At 39.4% G+C, this 17,977-nt stretch overlaps 3 protein-coding genes across 7 annotated transcripts; 1 reads left to right on the top strand and 2 right to left on the bottom strand.

The window, feature by feature from the left end:
* The first annotated feature begins 653 nt into the window (after positions 1-653).
* rgs2 (regulator of G protein signaling 2) lies at positions 654-3,083 on the top strand. The gene is made up of 5 exons (XM_067512593.1): positions 654-1,005; positions 1,099-1,182; positions 1,602-1,663; positions 1,826-1,992; positions 2,135-3,083. Exons 1-5 carry the CDS (start codon positions 911-913, stop codon positions 2,327-2,329), a joined length of 603 nt encoding a protein of 200 aa, XP_067368694.1. The 5' UTR covers positions 654-910; the 3' UTR covers positions 2,330-3,083.
* A 3,596-nt stretch (positions 3,084-6,679) lies between these two features.
* Positions 6,680-11,943, bottom strand: uchl5 (ubiquitin carboxyl-terminal hydrolase L5). Its single transcript, XM_067512592.1, has 11 exons — positions 11,732-11,943; positions 11,202-11,265; positions 11,009-11,114; positions 9,977-10,102; positions 9,226-9,287; positions 8,818-8,948; positions 8,641-8,704; positions 8,143-8,245; positions 7,506-7,619; positions 7,268-7,366; positions 6,680-6,828 (listed from the first exon to the last, which is right to left on the bottom strand). Exons 1-11 carry the CDS (start codon positions 11,805-11,807, stop codon positions 6,784-6,786), a joined length of 990 nt encoding a protein of 329 aa, XP_067368693.1. The 5' UTR covers positions 11,808-11,943; the 3' UTR covers positions 6,680-6,783.
* A 263-nt stretch (positions 11,944-12,206) lies between these two features.
* glrx2 (glutaredoxin 2) lies at positions 12,207-15,397 on the bottom strand. Of its 5 annotated transcripts, none has more exons than XM_067512603.1 (4): positions 15,330-15,397; positions 14,156-14,219; positions 13,550-13,726; positions 12,207-13,101 (listed from the first exon to the last, which is right to left on the bottom strand). In XM_067512603.1, exons 2-4 carry the CDS (start codon positions 14,216-14,218, stop codon positions 12,937-12,939), a joined length of 405 nt encoding a protein of 134 aa, XP_067368704.1. In that variant the 5' UTR covers position 14,219; positions 15,330-15,397; the 3' UTR covers positions 12,207-12,936. The 5 variants fall into 5 exon arrangements, with proteins under 5 accessions (XP_067368704.1, XP_067368702.1, XP_067368701.1 ...); XM_067512601.1 differs by having other exon boundaries at positions 15,265-15,360; XM_067512600.1 differs by having other exon boundaries at positions 15,133-15,358.
* Between the last annotated feature and the right edge of the window lie 2,580 nt (positions 15,398-17,977).

The raw sequence follows: 17,977 nt of genomic DNA, 5'->3' as shown, positions 1-17,977 counted from the left end.
TTAAAACTTTATTGATCAATTGCTTCCGGACAGGGAAAATTACCCCACTATTAACCTTTGCAAAATGTGTCTGAAAACAAAATTATTCCAACTTTATGGGCAAAAGTGCATGATCGTATTGTGCTTTCGCAACAAGAGAACCAAACATCTACATGTTCTGACCCACAAAACAGCACAGGATGTACAGTGATACCTGAAAATAGTATGAGAAGAACCTAAAACAAATGCTGCTCACTGCATTCGCTACACCTCTATTTAGAAGACTCTACAGAGGAAAGAGGATATGGCATCACCACTGTGCCAGCCTGTCACCTCCTGACATGCCATGGTGAAAGAAGTAACGCTTCCCTGATCCGCACCCGGTGAGTCATTCATCAAACATGAAAATTGCAGCAACTGTTTAAAAGTGACAATGAATCAGTCGTCCTTCAGAAATGGCCACATATGAGGGGATAATAGCAGTTTTATGGCTAAACATGCTCATTTCCTTTTGTTTTTTGGATTATTTAATTAGGTCTAAGCATTAATGCCCCAGATGCTTTGTGACTGCATCAAGATATGAATCACAAAGCAGGTACAATTTAGCTAAAAGCCTCCACAAAGACACATCAAAGAACAGTTTCACAACTGAATCCTATTTTAGGAAACAGTGCACGGAGTCCGTCGTGAAGATCCCTTCTTGACCTTGCGCTTAAATAAGGAAGCCCACAGGATACTCGGGGAGGGAATGTTTATGCTGGGACGGCCTATCGCTGCCTCAGGCCTTTGGAGTCATAGCAGGCCAAGCCAGTGTTTACACAGGCGGAGCCAATCCTGTTAAAGACCTGCCATTCCAGGCCCACCCTTCTGCCTGTCACCCGAGAGAAACTATAAAGTTGCCTGACGAGTGGGGAGGAGAGGAGAGTAAACCATGAGGGAGAACCTTCCCGGTCTCTCATCCCAAATCATGGCGTTAACAGACTGCATGACACCCACCGATCTGGCCGCAGAGGAGAAGGGGATAAAGTAAGTTTTTAATGGCAATATTCTAAATGGTGTTTCTCAGAAGTACACAGGTATGAAGGACTGCTCAGTAAACTCCTTTTTGTTTTTTAACAGGAAGAAAAAATGGACATGCAGGTTAAAATTTCTCTTAAAGATAAACTCTTTTACTCTGCATCTAACGAGAAACAAATCCTACAGGTAAGTCGCTACCAGTCAGAGAACAAAGTCAAAAACATTGTTTTTAAGTTTTTTATGCTAAATATAGTTTACTTAGTTTCAAATTGGGATTAGTTTGGCTTTATCAATCATTTTTTTACAATAAAATTTTTTAACAAAAAAATGTAATTTAATATGGTCCGAATAAACTATGATGCCTCAAATAAACAACTTAATTCTAAATTGAATGACCAACATCCTAAGCCCACTGAGATACTTTATAACAGCAAAGCAAATGCAGCGTTATCTTAAATTTGTTAATTACTGTTTTTTTTTTGTATCAAACTAATCATCAATTTAAATTTGGCAAAGAGGATTTGGGAGTGTGACTTCCACCTTGGATTTCAAGGTAGTAGTTGTCGCAACTCTAATCATCTCTTGTACGCACTCTGTTCCCTCAGGCCAACTGCTGATGACGTGAACCAATGGGCGCAGTCACTCGACAAACTCCTCGCTCATAAATGTAAGTCTCATTCATGGTCACATAAAAGAGTCTCAAAGGTCACACAGCATCTGTGTGCTGAGGGAAGAAGTTTATTGGCCTCAAGAATGAGGCCCATTAGAGCCTGTACTTTATTAATTGGCAAACAGCAAAACAGTTTCCCTTTTTCTCCCTCTCCCTCAGATGGCAAAGCTGCCTTTATGATCTTCCTCCAGTCGGAGTTCTGTGAGGAGAACATCGAGTTTTGGACAGCCTGCGAGGACTTTAGGACCCTCAGTTCACAGAAAGAGCTGACGTCCAAGGCCAACAGCATTTACGAGGAGTTCGTTAAAAACGAGGCTCCTAAAGAGGTAACACAGCATTTACCTCAAGCCAGTCATTTTATTCAAACGTACTCACAAATTATGCACCTTCGACTTTCATAAATACTTGTGATATAGTTAATTAAAACTGGACTTGAATGGCTCATTCTGGATGTCTCTGCGGTTACAGATCAACTTGGATTTCCACACTAGAGATGCCATCACTTCTAGCCTCCACAACCCCACGGTGACAAGCTTCGTGGAAGCTCAGAGGAAAGTCTACAGCCTGATGGAGAACAACTCCTACCCGAGGTTCATCCGCTCGGACCTCTACAAGCAGCTGTGTGCAGTTGCCAGGGGAGAAGGGAAGCACATTACGCCCTAGTCAAACTAGACGCCCACTCCCGAAGTCATTTGTTTACCGCTGTGACTGAGTGAACAGAACACTGATAATGTTCATTCCAGGCACGGCCTCGGGATAATAGACCCGAATGCAAATCCTGAGCATAAACATTAACAGCAAGTGTGGAAAATGTAAAACTGAAGCCATTTTTAGTCTGTCCTGCTAACTAATAATACCCACTGGGTTGTTGGGATGATTAAGCCACGTGCTGTATGCCGCTGCAGGCAGTGCACAGAGCATTTCAACCAAATGGGATTAAGGTTCCATTTTCTTGCCTATACCATTACCTGTGCTTTCTTCACTGTGCTATTAGAATGTGGTATTTGGAGCAATGATGCAGTTTAAGGAAATGCTGTTATGGAGCAGTAGCATTCAAAGCTGACAGCAACGCCTAATGTTACACCTAACTCTATATATCTTACTGAAATTATATTAGGATATATTTTTATATCTATAACTATTTGAATTTTTTACAGTTGCACACACACAGGACATCCTGTTTGTGTGTGTGTGTGTTTGTGTGTGTGTGTGTGTTCTGCTAGATTTACCACAGTTTACACAAAAAATGTAGCTTTAATTTAACATCATACTCACGACTTCCTCTGACGACTGCATTTGGCCTGAATGAATCGTGGCAACTTTATGTATTGTAAATACTGTGATACTGTATGACATGTTGAATGTGAATTTAAGTGTGAAGCAGCTGGACTGCTCAAGAAAATCATTCTCCAATGCACCGATGTCTCTGATGTGTTTATTTCCAAAGCTAATGGAAAAATTGCTATGCTTCTTGAAGCAGGCACATTCTGTGTTTAGCTTTAGAAACAAAGTGTGCTCAACGCTCCACGCTCCATTTTTAATTCCAAAATTAATTCAACAATTTTCAACTTGCTTTCAAACTCCCTTTGGACCTCAGATGATGTCATCTAGAGCAGGTTGACCATGATAACAGCATCCATAGTAAAAGCAACAAGATAACACAAACTGAACTGAAGGTTCCTCCAAGTGATGTCATCTGGAGGCTAGAAGTTTAAGGGCATTCATTTACATGCAATACTACTCAAACTACAATCAAAAGAGGCAGCTCCCTTAAGATATAGGCTACATGCTTGTGGTGCTGTCACAGGTTTCTCTGACTCAGAACAGCTTGGTAACAATGCAAAGATGGGATTTTATGAGCAAAGCTGACCTTTCTAACAAGTCTGAAAATTTCAATTATTTCAGTTCAATTGATAGGTTTGAATAATTCTTATGTTTGTAATTTCATAAGGACTAATATCTAAATGGCAGAGCAAAGTGCAGCACACTGAGATGCCTGGACTCCCAAAAAACAGCACATTGCACTTTTAATTCCATTCACATCTTCCACCCACGTCACCCTAACTTCATTTAGCAAATTGTTTATTCCTAATGTGAAAAGTACCAAAAGTTTCCTTCTAATTGACTGTTAAATCGCCAAAATAAGCCAGGTGTTAACACTGAATTTGCATTTTATGACCTTTAATGTAAATGTAGCCAATATATTAACAAGAAAGCCGCTGCAGGACCATTAACTTGGAGCCAAGTTTCTAGCCACATATCTGCCTGTAGCTGCTGAATGTTTCACTGTTTACCAGCTGCTGAGTAGAGCAATTGCAATGTTTTTGTGTTTTTTTCCCCACTGGGGGGGGGGGGGGACTGGAAATAATGCTGATGAGAGTGGGCCATAAATGCAAAACAAGTTGGTGATAGGTGTTAACCCTTCTGTCACGAGTCCATTTTCACATACATGTATGTTCTGGGCCAAATCAATATGAAAAAAAAAAAGTTTTAAATAGACCCCATGGAAATGCCCAACATGGGCAAGTCCAGTACACTATGTCCCTCAGAAAGTCCAGAAATACCTCACTTATTGCTACAGCAAAGTCAAGCAATACTTTGCAACTTTGTCTTCCACTGGTTAAATTACTATGCATTTATAACATCATATCTTAATATGGTTTAAAATTAATGCGAAGCACTCGGTATATTTACATACTGGAGACAAACACTTTTAGGTAATATCTCGAATGTTAAGTAGCACAACAAAAACTTGGAGCAGTATAGTGTCTGTGCAGCTGACGGGGGTCACGTCATCGTAGCGGAGTTCCTGTTGCACTGGTGTGCATTTTTTATAAGTGCAGAAGAAGAGAGGAGGCCATGACTGACAGCGGAGACCTCTGCTCTGCCAGCTGCATGTCTGCTCTCTGATACAAAGCCTGTTTCCAGCCGTGAACTTGTGGTGGAGGCTGACAGTGGCCAGACACCCGGACGTTGCTCCTGACAGGCTGACAGCTCGAGCCTTCTCCATGCGGCCAGCTGTCGAGGTGTAATGAGATCATCTTTTTACACCAGCAGCTGTCCACGAGCGCATGCAGTGCTGGTCAACAGGTTGGACGAGCAGATGTGTGACCCGAACACGAACACGTTAAATAAAAGGTCGTTTTGTTTAATGATTTTAAGGCACGTTATAGGAGGCCGACGTTGGCCAGTAATCCCATCAGTTCAGAGCCGGCACTCACGAGCTGGAAAGGATCAAGACTCGTGATTGTAGTGGACCCTTAACTTTATTCTATCATCATCACACGGCTGCCATTTGTGTTTGGTTTTTAGTGAAATGGCTCAGCAGCTATTGGATCAATTGCCATGACATTGGATCCTGAAAGAATCTTAAAACATTAACTTGTCCCGTGAATAATAATCATAAAAAGACTATTAATCGAGAAAAACCGTGAAGCATGTTTTTGCTACAGCTTCTTAACAATATTCTCCTTCATATAAATTTTAAAATGCCACGTGGGACTTTTTTTTTTTTGAGGATTCCTCAAAGAGGATTCCTCGTGTGGGTATGACACCGCTGCTTTCATAAGGCTCCAAAACTCTTTTACACACTACATGTGATAAGCAGTACAAATAAACTTTCCTTGACCTTCAAAGTAAACTTATCCCAGTACACATTCCATTACACAGCCGCCTTTTGGCTATTTTAAAACCTTTTGTACATTGTTTTTGTAGCTATAACGTGTGACGTCAGCCAAATAGAAAAGATTTTGAATATTAGGTTTGTTCAAAGATAAAGCATGTACAGTGAGGTAGTGAAGGTTTTCATAGACACCATCACTGAATACTTTTCGTGTTGATCCACGTGTTCTGACATCAGACAGGACCATAAAACAGACACATCCTTCTCTGTATTATGTACTAGTTTTCATCTGTTGCCATAAAGGACCTTTGCAACAGACGGCTGGGAACAGATCCAAAGAGTACTTAAGGTGTGTATGTAAACAGTAGCGACAAAAATAGAACGGGCCACATTCTACTTTGCTTGGCAATCAGCACATACATCAGACAACACAGGCATTTACGCACACAAGCGGCAACCAGTAAGGTAGCTAAGTGGGTCTTCTTGAAATCATACAAGTCCTTAGTTGATTTACGGAGCAAATCTCACGAGGCCATTTCAGACTCCCATGTTCAAAGCATCACATTGCTGCTAAGGGAAGCTCTCCAAAATAGTAAGAAATAAAGAAAACACAAGCCACTAAAGTTGTGCCAGTCCTTTTTCTAATGATGCACTTATAAGGACTTGGCAGCTTTTCAGCATGCTCCCATTGGGTCAAAGAGTCACAATAATACACAGAGCTGAATCTGAAGTCTTTTGGAAGGACTCTTGCCAAACAAATAAAGCAGCTTCACTATTTAATTTGTAGGGCTCAAAGAAAGTTTAGCTGGTAGCTTTTTGTCAGCCCCAGCATTAAATCCAGCAGGTTGTTTTAATGTACCTGATCAAACACTACGTGGCAGCAAAGATCTACCGTTAAGTCTGACAGCAGGTTTTCAACATCAGTTCCATGGTGTTAACATCATCATGCTCAGTTTTTCTAACATCACGTAAAGCGTGGAGTGTTTTTACGCGCCCATTAAAACCCCCACGTGGCATTAATGTCGTGGAGGATTTTAGTGTATGAACACATTTATAGAAAACTCCAGAAACGAGTATATGACCGACTGCTTTTTTTTTAAAAAAGCAAAGAAATCTTGCAATGAAATGAATCCATTCACAAACATCTAGATATTTTATTATGAAAATAAGAGAACATACTTTGAGCACATCTTTCCTTCTACCATGCATTAGAGCTGATGGACACACACGGAGAGAGTATTTTGCCGAGCAGTCTTTCTGCTACACTTGCAGTGCAGGTCTTAATGTCTGAATGGTCACAGGAGGTGCTGCACACCATCCATGGTCTTTAACATGAATAGGACAAATGACAGTACAGTATCGGTTTGTGGCGCACTGATAAAAGGTTGTAGTTTTCTGTGTGTGTGTGTGTGTGTGTGTGTGTGTGTGTGTGTGTGTGTGTGTGTGTGTGTGTGTGTACAATTAGAGGCTTCTCTGTTGAAGTGTTTGTTGCTGTTCACTTGGTCTCGTGGGCTTTTTTGGCGCTCTGCTTCTCCTTTGCCTGGTGAGACAAATACCAGAGTCTTTGTCATTAGGGTCCAGAATTTATACATTTGTATAAAACAGCTTTTCTGATGAATCCACAAATTTAGACGCACTGTAACAAGTCATATCATAGCACAAACATTGAAATTCAGTCGTGATTATTGATTAGGTATGACACGCCTGCAAGACAGTTTGCCCTCTGGTGGTGAGAATAAAGACTAAAGCCCTGCTTTCTATCATCAACATTTTATTATTATCAATATCATAATTATTTCCTTCCTCCGGAGATGCTTCAGTATGTATTCCCTAAACTTCTAGTTTGTATTACTCAAATTTCTGAATAAAAACAGCGTGAATGTTTGTTGCGGTGTCAAGGTATTTGACTCTTCCCCAGACGCTTGTGCACCAACTGTCAATAATGCTGTGGAAAACTACAAAAATAAGAAAACAATGACCTTCTCCACTAGAGGTATTAACTGCTGGTACTCTGCCAGAGTCTTCAGTAGCTCCATGATGAAAGGAAGATAATTGTGCTTTCGTCGGATGTTTTCAATCTGTGACAACACGCATAAATCCAACAAGAAACAATTGGTCAGAGGAAAATATACAAAGTAGAGTGGATGGATGGCGGCGTATGTCTGAAAAAAAATACATAAATGAATCCAGAAATGGTCTATATAGTGTTATACCCACCTTATATCGTTTAAGTTTCTGATTCTCCTCTTCAATTAGGAGCTGGTACTTGGCAATTTCTGACTGGATGGAGCTGAGAAATGTGCTGCTCTGGTCTGTATCCATTGGCTCGTCCTTGTGAGAGAAAGGAATTCAAGTTTGAGTTGGACTAATAAAAACAAGTTTTAAAACATGCACTGTGCAAACTGATGACATTCATCGATGAGGATTAACAAGCCACTCGTATAATTGAATACTGATTTAACTGCCGGGTTAGATGCATTGTTTTAGTGTCTTCTCCATTATCAAGAACTGCTTTAATGACGTGAAGTTGCAAAATGTGGTTAATCCTCTGAAAGGCACTGAATCAAAACCTTGTTTGTGCTGCCCTCTAGTGGTGGAAGGGCTACTACTTTCTGCAGCAATGCAGATGCACACTCAGGGAGTGATCAGAGTACAGTACTTAGACAGTACTGTAAGGTGTAGTTTGTACAGGTACATACGTTTTTCTCTGTTGTTTTTCTACTTAAGCAATCCACGGCTCTGACCTTGCTGTCTACTGCTGCATTTCTCATCCTACTTTCTAAAAAAAAAAGCACAAATATAAATGATTCTTTTTCATGTCTGCACTGGATTCTGCTCTTTTGCTGCCACTCACCTCAGTAAGCTGAGTCTGGAGCTCTGTGATTTTTCTCTCGTATATCATCTTTCTGTCTGACACAATGGCCATTAGGTTGAATCGGATCTCTCCTTCGCTATATCTGAAGAGACAAACAATAAAAGATGAGTGAGCAAAGCTACAGCTGGGTGCAAAATTGTGCCTCCCTCTAATCGGAAATAGTAATGGAAATGTTTTTCCATCAACATATTTAATGCACATGGAGCTCATACAAATGCTCCAAAGCTTTTTTTAATTTAATACAACCAATAAACCCATTTTCAGTACTTTTTTTTAATTCCTCAACCATTTGTACTATATACAAATATTCAAGTTTGCATTTTAATGTAGAGGGATGCAAACTTTTGCACCCAACTGGACATTGTCTAAGCGGGTATTTAGCTGGCCAGAGTATGTAATGACAGAATATTGTTTTCAAAAAGAGAGAAAAACAAGTTTACTTAACATCAACTGTAATAAATGTAAAAATATACTCACTTTTGTATTCTCTTCTCAATCACTGGGCGAACTGCGCTGATCCAGTCTTCCTGGTTGCATGCACCTGATGAAAAACGCAGGGAAAAATACATACTGCTACAGAACGTTTAACTTTAAACTCTTATTTTGGTGCTGAAACCCAACGAAAAATTACATAACAAATGACATTTTACTTACCCAAGTCAATTGGTCCCTCTCGAAGCCCGTCCAGCTCGTATAGTCTGCCATTTACAGGTACATAGCTCACAAAGTGAAAGGCATCCTCGTCTTTTGCTGTTGATTTTGCATCAAATTCAAACATTTGCTGTCTGTAAATATACAATTATAGAACTGGGATGAAAACTGTCCAAGTTGCAAAGCGATGAAATTTGACATTGGTGTATTTGTCGGTTAGCGCTGATTCTTTAACCTATTAAATTGCAATCAAAATTCCAGAGTGACATGTCCCTAGGCCACTAAAGCAAATTGAGGCGTTATCAACAATTAGACCAACTGCAATTCCACCAGTGAGAATGAGGAGTTAAAAATAGCATGAAGCCAATCAAAACAGAGCTCCAGCTGGATATGGTATGAGCAGGAGCTTACCTCGCAAAGCTGTTGTGAACTTGTCGGATAACTTCAGAGTTGCTAAGAGCCAAACCTTTCATCTGAGGGGAGCAGTAGAAACAGGGTCACAATGCTGACTATACTGTATAACCCATGTCTCAATGCAACATTAGCTGTTATGAAAATGTTATGAAAAGCTGTATGGAACATATTATAAATTCCTTTTCCGCATAGGTTGTCAATTGGCATTTTAACAATTACAGCTAGAAATTTCAGTCACTAATTAAATATAAATAGTTGTTGCACTTTGCTTATAGATACATGTGTTCTATACTCCAACATGGCTTTTCTTCACTCATAGTTAGCTGTAGTCACCCCCACAACTCGAGGAAGCAAATTAGATTTTTCACTAAAGTAGAAATGAAGAATCATAAAACAGCACATCCTGGCTCACCTGGATATTTGTGGGACAACCGAGTCACTAGTGATTTAAAGGTTGCAGGATCAAACTGTCAGTGTTACAGACGGCAAGGGAAATTACTATAGTGAGCCGTCTAATACGTTACTGTACCAATCGAGAAAGCAGGACAAATTTTAAAGAGTCTAATAATTAATGCATTGGTGTCAATGAACTCGCAGTAAATAGGATTTATGTGTGGTAGACACGACAAGGTGAGGAAAAGCAATCGCCATGCGGATAGGCAAGTAGATTCCCAAACTAATGCACACAATTCAAAACTGAATTTTAAAAACGTATATTAAAAAAAATATATCAATACTGTGGACTTACAGCAGCGTCAAAACTCTGTGAAAACTCTCTGAACTCTGTCAGTGTGTCTCCAAGCAATAAGTCAGGATGGGAGCAGTTGAGCAAAACACTGACTATTGCCTGGGTGGCACAGGCGTTGTTGATGACCTGAAAAGACACAGATGAAATACACAGACATTAATAGTGTGTATTAAAAAGCAAGCACCTGAACCAACAGATATCAAAAAGGTACGTCACATAACATACGGTCCTGAGATCTGAGACTTTGTTCCATCATACAGATTTGCTAACACTTCAGTCCATGAAGTCCAAGAGAGCTTCTTTCTATATTGTGTCTGTAAAATCCTTACAACTTTACTTTGGTCAGTGAGCTTAATGTCATATGCCTTGTTATTAATGCAGCACGGAAATTGTTCCAATAATTATTCCATTCGGCTGAACAACTCTGCATTAGAAATGCAGCATGCAGCAATTACATGCGAGTATCTGGTTTGTTCTAGTCTGTACAGTTACCATCTGATGCACCAGATGGCAAAATATAGATATAGACAAGAAATATTATTCTTTGCAAGCTGAACAGATTAGCTGAATAACTGATTAGTTGACTGAAAGGTGAATGTCCAATAACTATTCTGCTTGCTAATTAATTGTGCAAACCCAACTGTTTTGTTTACAATTTAAGCAAAATTGTGGTAGATTGTGAGAACATAATTGCCACTGCTTTTGCAAGTCTAAAATAATGGAACCAATTTCTTTCTCCAGATCAATTCACTGACTGATTTGTTGAGAAACTGCGTTGAAGGTTAATCGAAAATTACAACTATATTTGACTAAATCCTAACAATAATGATTCAGCTTTACTTTTGATCTGTACTTTAGCTATGAGACATCAAGTCAAACCATCAGTATAACAAACGTGTGTTAAGCAGGAGCCGCATTCAAACTGAGATGCACTGAAGATCTGATAGATCCATTCTGTTTTTCCAATGGACTTTCGATGGTATTTATGCGATTGATACTTTAAACTGGCATCTTTACATAAAAACGTCTTACCTGTTTTGCAAAGAAGATGTGGTCAAGTCTGGAATCCTGGACAACAGATCCCGCCGGCTCTTCGCCTGGCTGCCACTTGAACAGGAAAATCAAGCCATGAACTGGTCTAGAATAGAACAGAGGAATAGAATTAATTTCTCTGCCTGCAGAGGAAGCATTTCAAATATTTGAAAATGTTATGGGATCAAGATACTTCAAGTTGTCAAAGTTCTCTGGCTCCATACTCCATATCTCCTCAACCTGGGCCCCCTTGCAACCTGACGATGACAAGTAGAGCATCGAATATTCATTCATACTTATGATACTGTACCAACGGTTTAACGTGAGCAACGACGGTTTGACAACAGAGCAAAACGTACGTGTTCACTCCGAGTTACACCATCGTTTCCACGCGCCCTTGTTTTGAACGCTGAGTAATGCTACCTACTTAGCATGCGTAATTAAGTCAGCTAGCAAGGATCAGATTTTAGCTACATGCAACTTTATGGAAACTGCATCGTGAGTACAGCTGTTGGGAAAACACTGCCTTTAAGAGATTTATTAATTAATCCGAACATGGTGTTTTCTATCGCATTGGAAATGATTGCCTGCTTAGCATCTTATTTGGAAGTTACCGTTAGCTTTACAACAATCAGCTAGCGCTATCGGATAGTCACGTTAACGTTGCATTGAATGGGCAGCTGGCTTCAAGCTAGCGTTAAGCTAAAGTTACGAGTCACTTACCAAAGCCTTTTATCAGCTCTGTGAACACACCGGGGTCGCTCTCCATCAGACACCACTCTCCAGCGCTTCCAGCCATTGTCTACCCTGTTATTTTGTTCAGTCTACTTTGTACATATGCAGGATGCTAATAGTTTAGCCTAGCAGTACACCCGCTAAGTCAGGCTAATTTAACTGCAGTGACCTCACCGTGATGCGGTGCAATGTGGGAGCGCAGTTTCCTTCACAGCGTACACCCTGGTAGAGCAAGACATATTTCATAAAAAAAAATATAGCTCCCAATTTGTCAAATATTGTGTGTATAACTATAAGCGTGCAATTTTGAAAAAAAACGATAAGTTGCTCACTATTGCGAAAAACGCCTTTTTTTGTACGAATTACAACCAATATCCGCCCGCCTACGTAAAATAGGGAGAGCGGGTTAAAAAAATGAAGCACTACAGGTAATTGTGTATAGATGGACGTCTGAGACAGGACCGGACATTCATTCATATTTTTAATCATAAATATACATTCAAGGCATTAATAAAAGTGTTACGACGGTCGTGATGTTTTGACATTGTACAGACATCAATATATTTGTTATGTTCATTACACTAAACAGATACTTAATACTTTCACGCTTTTAGTAAATAACTTACCAAATATAAAAAATTTCAGACAAACAGCTAATGATCAATCCCAAATGTACTGAAACAATTCTTTGATAAGCAAGTAAAAAAAAAAGTACAAAATGACCTCATTTCAAGTACGGTCTATAAAAACTATAACCAACAGTTCTTACTAATGTTTAAATACTTACAGTAGCATTCTAATCATTAAAAAATCTGTACTCATATGAGATAAGGAAAATAAACTATTGAACGTTAGCAAATAATATCCCAGTGATGTTCAGTTTGATATTGTCTTTTAAGACTTACTTCAAAAAAATAAAAAAATAAAAAAACATGCAGAAGAGAAGCATGAGAAGTTGTTCCTCTATTTAAATGGTTTGCTTAACAAATAACAGCTTTACTAATGCATTCTCTCTCTCTCTCTCTCTCTCTCTCTCTCTCTGACTAAAAGTAGATTTGTCTTAAATATCAAGTAACCAAAGTCCATAGATAATTAAATAACACATCCGGGCGAAAACAAAATACTAAGTGTAGCATCAGATCAGGAAACCATTCAATAAATACAGGATTTAAGAGAAATACAAGAACGGTTAGTCATTTAGCCGAAACAAACTGTCCGCTGCCTGAGCCTTCGGAGTTGGCCGCAGCACAGCAGGGGGCACACTGTTCAATGAGGGGCAGCAACTTGCCCTGCTGATGGAGCTGTTTGGTGTCAGAGCCACCCCCGATGCAGTTTCCGTTAATGAAGACTCTCGGCACCTGAAAACACCCACCACCACATTAGCTCAGTGTGGGTGAGTAAGAGCATAAAATAGTCTTTTATGGTAACGTTCATACAACATGCTTTTTTAAATATACGGTCATATTTTTTATTCTTGTGAACAACTTTTATAGCTGTTGAGGGAGAGCAGTGTGTGCAGTGAAAGGACATGTTATATATTATTGCTCATTAAAGATCAGTCCAGAAAAGATAACATTCCCTGGTCTCTCGCTTGTCTTGGATTCAGCTATTTTGAGTCAAGACAAACCTCATTTCTGGCTCCAGCCCTAACAGCATAAGTCAAGCTAAATTTAACTTGTGTGCAGAGCTACCAGAACAAACAAGCTGTCAAACATCCTTTTATTGATTCTATTTTGTTAGATGCTAAAATAACAGACTCTGAAGTTGTTGAAATTCCAATCCAAAAATACTGCATCAAGTTCTTACCGTTCTGGCACCGGTCATCTGAGCTAAAGCCTCTTGTAGTCTCCTCCCATCATTGTGCTCATCCAGTTCAATTACTTTGTAGGTTGCACCGATTTCATTGAACACGTTCTTGGCCATTTTGCAATATGGACAGGTGGTTTTGGAAAATATCACTACACAGTTCTGTGACACAACCTCCTGAAAGGTCAGGAAAACAATAGGTTTTGATTAACTTTTAGTAGAACACATAAGTAGCCTCAGCATGTGAGGTCTCAAATTACTATGCAAATATCTCTGTGATTAATTTTTAGTCAGCAGACTTGCTAAACAATCTGCAACATGTAGTTAGCTATATTCTGGGTACTGTTGGATCTACTTAATAACCCGACTGTTTTTAAAATTGCACCAAACAAAACATTGAAAACTACGTTAAATATACTGGAAAAGATCAGAAGAAACAAAGAAACAACTGGTCAAGAAGCCAAACAATTGTGGATTGCAAAAACATGGAAAACAGTGCTTAAATGTCTAATCAGACATTACTGGAACTTATATCTTAGATTAGCAACACATACCCGGCAGAATATGACATTACAAAATCACTCTATGGTACAAAAGGATACTTACTTGAATATACTGTACACAGGCTGTGCTCGACAGACCCCCACTGGACGATGTAGAATTCCCCATTCTGAAAAAGTAAAAACATATCATTGAAGCATACACTACTAGAAGGCTTATGGTCAAAGATCTAATTACTGGAATCTAACTCACACACACAAGGATTAACACGGGGAATTGTCAAGGCTCACAGAATAACCTTAGAAAGATGTCACAGGAAGAGGCCAAGTAAAAGCTACTAAATAAAATGAACATCATATGTAATCGGAGGATAACTGCTGGTCTGAAAAGACACATTTGGACATCTATAGTTAGTCTTTGACACTTCCACGGAACGCCTAGACTACAACTCCAGGATTAAGACTAAACCATCTCTTCACTGACACGGATTAGCAGTCCAGATCTGATGTGGGTAGGTGATTCACCAAACCCCATCATGGCATGGCAACATCAAGTTGGCACGGGAATGTGAAAGTAAACGACGGGTCGTAAATCACAGCAGACAATATTAAAAAAAGCAATATGCGCATATTGTAAATTCGGCCTACATTAGATACACCGTGCTAGAAGCTGCTTTGCTGAATTTACTCTTGTTGTTGTAACTGTCACCTCTCAACCGCTAATTATTTATTGGGCGTTTCTGTACAAAGCCAAGGCTGATTTTCATGAAATTGTGTTTCAGAGTTTACCAGCAGAACACAATGAATCATAAAGCTCGAATGCGGTGTAAGTTATAGGTGTCCATGACTTTAAAGGCCTTGACTAAATAAACTCTGAAATGACTGGGAAACGTTGCATGGAACATCTAATGCAGTACTGTTAGCTACTGTTTACAGCTTTTGCAAACCGCAAATAGTGGTTAATGGTGAATCAACGTCTAAGACTAACGACAAGCTTTCAAGTATGTTTTATAACAGTTTGGGGTGGATTTATTTACTAGCTAACTTTGACACGTTGTAGGTAGTCAAGCTAACGGGGTTGACCTTCGGCAGCCGCTCCACGCCACCCTAGGAAGACATCCTGCTCGAGAAATCATGAAGAAAAAAGAACATACAGCCAAAAGGTCTTCGAAGAGAAACATGCGGTTAGTGTACAAGACCTCTGAAGATACACACCACCCTGCCTGTCACTGTACGCCTGCCTTTGTCACGTATTTGCACTGTTTATGTCCGAAGCCTACCTCACATGCAGAGCGGAAGTAGATTGCGACGCAAGGCGCTTTTTGAACGTAACATCCACGTCACCAACATAAACGTATCAACGTGATTACATCACGGTACGCAAAAAAAACGTCAGGCTGATTGTTAGGCTAAAAGGATGTACGCGGTGTAAGTTGACAGCCCGTTATTTGATCAAATTAATAATGGTGTTGCGTAAATTCAATTCGCATTTAAAATATTGTAGATTATTCTCTTCTTTTTCTATGACATTCATGTTTTTGTACATGGTAAACAACTGCAATTAAAAACCAGAAAATCCATATCCAGCTATTTATCCAGCTATTTGATAGACAGTGACTGTTTCCATAGAGCTGAGAGAGAAAGCAGAGAAGGGAGATGGACGAGAGATTCACAGCTGCAGTTTGTTTGTGTCTGATACACTCTTTATACACAGACACATGGCAGAAAAGACTCAAAACTTTGCCTCAGAAACAATGCAATAAATAAAAAAGTACAAGTCATATCTGAAAATATTCTTCGCCATGAGCAGCAGAAGGCTTCAACAAACACGCCGATATACTTTATGTCAAGAAGTTCCAAAAAACTAAGTCACAGTCACGAGTTACCAACAGCCTTCATCTGGAACTCTAACAATGGCTTTTAATGGGGGAGTTGGGTGGCACTGTCTGTCCAAAAAACCGTGAGGCTCATCACAATGAAATTAACATTTTCTGAAAGCTGACAATTTTCTCTACCCGTTTATTGTAAAATATGTCTGTGACAGCTGAAAACTGAGAGAGCAGAAGAGAAAAAGTGAGACAAAAAGTTGAAGAGCAGAAGCTACAGTGTGTGATGTCATCAGCACTCTGCTGGAGGAGAGCAGACATTTCCAAAAACTCCATAAAACTTAAACTGCGATTATTCAAAACCTGTAAAAGACATTAAAAAGCGGAATGGAATAGTAATAGCTGAAAGTCTTGGGGTTTCTTGAAAGTTTGAATGGTTTCTCCATGCTGAAGTATGTGCAACTAGCTAAAGCTGAAAGAAGAAAAAGCTGTAGAGGAGGTGAAAATTCTCTCTATTTATTTGAATGAGAAAAAAATTGCTGAAAAAAAGCTTAATATTGAACATGTTGAAGTTTGAACAGTGTTTTTCTAGCTTAAAGTATGCTGAAGAAATTAAACATCAATAAACGTAATGAAGTTAGAACAATAACTAGAAAAATCATTTCCACAAAAAAAAGAGGCACTATTATTTATATACAGACAGATGAAATAAAAGACTCAAAACTTTGCACCAGAAACAGTGCAATACACAAAAAAATGTCTTCACCACAAGTGGCAAAATGATTCATCTTACATATTGATATACTCTAAGTAAAGAAATTCCAAGAAAATGAAGTCAAGAGTTACAAACGGCCTTTATCTGGGTCACTCAGAGAAACCTGGAACACTCTCAGAATGGCTTTGAAAGGGGGGAGTTGGATGGCACTTTGTGCTTTTGGCCAAATCTGTCAGAAGTTAGGTTTTTCGTTTCTCTGGTTGGATTTAACTTGTTCCTGTGTCTTTTTATATTTTCATCTCCTGTCTGTATGTGTCACCGCAGTTCTCCTTCCCGCCAGCTGAGGCTTCCCATCACTCTTTTCCACCTCAGTCTGTCTCCAGCCCCTCTTGGTTTTACGTTCCTCAGGTGGCACCGGTCATCACACCTGATTCACATCATTCATCTAGTCTTGCTTTATAAGGACTTTGGTTTCTATTGTTTGTTGCTAGTGTGTCTCCCCATGTGTCCTGTTTTTCCTTGTTCTCGTTTGTTTCTCGATGACCAGCTTTGTCGTTCCTCTAGTGGGTTAGTTTAGCCATAAAGTTTTGTTAGTCTGTTACCTGAGTGCGTCAGTTTAGTCTCGAAGTTTTGGGTTAGTGCGTTTTCTATTGTCGTATGTAGTGTTTGTTAGTGTTCTTTTCTGCTTGATTAGTGACCTGTGTGTTCACAACAGACAAAAAGTTTACTTACAGTACAGCAATTTTAGTTTGTTCAAACATTCATACAATTCTCAGAAGGAGGAAAACTGAAAAGTAGTCCAGGGGGTAAATAGCAATGTACTCTGTAAGGGGATAAAAAAATATGGTACATTTAAATTAACACATTCACAGAAGATAACAAAAAGCAAGTGAATCTACAGTATAACAGGACAAGTGCCTTTTATTAGGCAGGTCTGCAATACATCGCTCACAGTGTATGTTGGCATATGGTGAAGAACTTCGAATACACACAACTTAGTTGAACATGAAAATAAAGACCTGATAAGGACCTTAATGCTAACAGACCCCAAGGCTTTGTAGCTCCAACTAGCTGACTGTCGAGGTTCAAATGTACAACTGCATGATACTGACCACTGTAGAAGTCACCTCGCCCTTAACACATAACGAAATTCTGATCCAAGGTTTAGCACTGAGAGGTACTAGTCGAAGTCGTAGTAGTGCATAGTCGTATTGTAAAATGTCTCGACGTCCCGAAGACTTATCGTCTTCCTCGGTGAAAAAGCTGATCATCATGCTGCCAATTGAGAATAATTACAATTGTACATAATTTTTTTTTAAAAAACTAACATGTGACACAAATACTGTGCTTTTAACCTCCTTCCCTGGTATAAGCTAAACATATGAGG

Source organism: Channa argus, chromosome 8 (assembly GCF_033026475.1).
Source record: "Channa argus isolate prfri chromosome 8, Channa argus male v1.0, whole genome shotgun sequence".
Taxonomy (NCBI): domain Eukaryota; kingdom Metazoa; phylum Chordata; class Actinopteri; order Anabantiformes; family Channidae; genus Channa; species Channa argus.
Note: the sequence above shows the minus strand (reverse complement) of the source record. Positions and strands in the feature narration are given on the sequence as shown.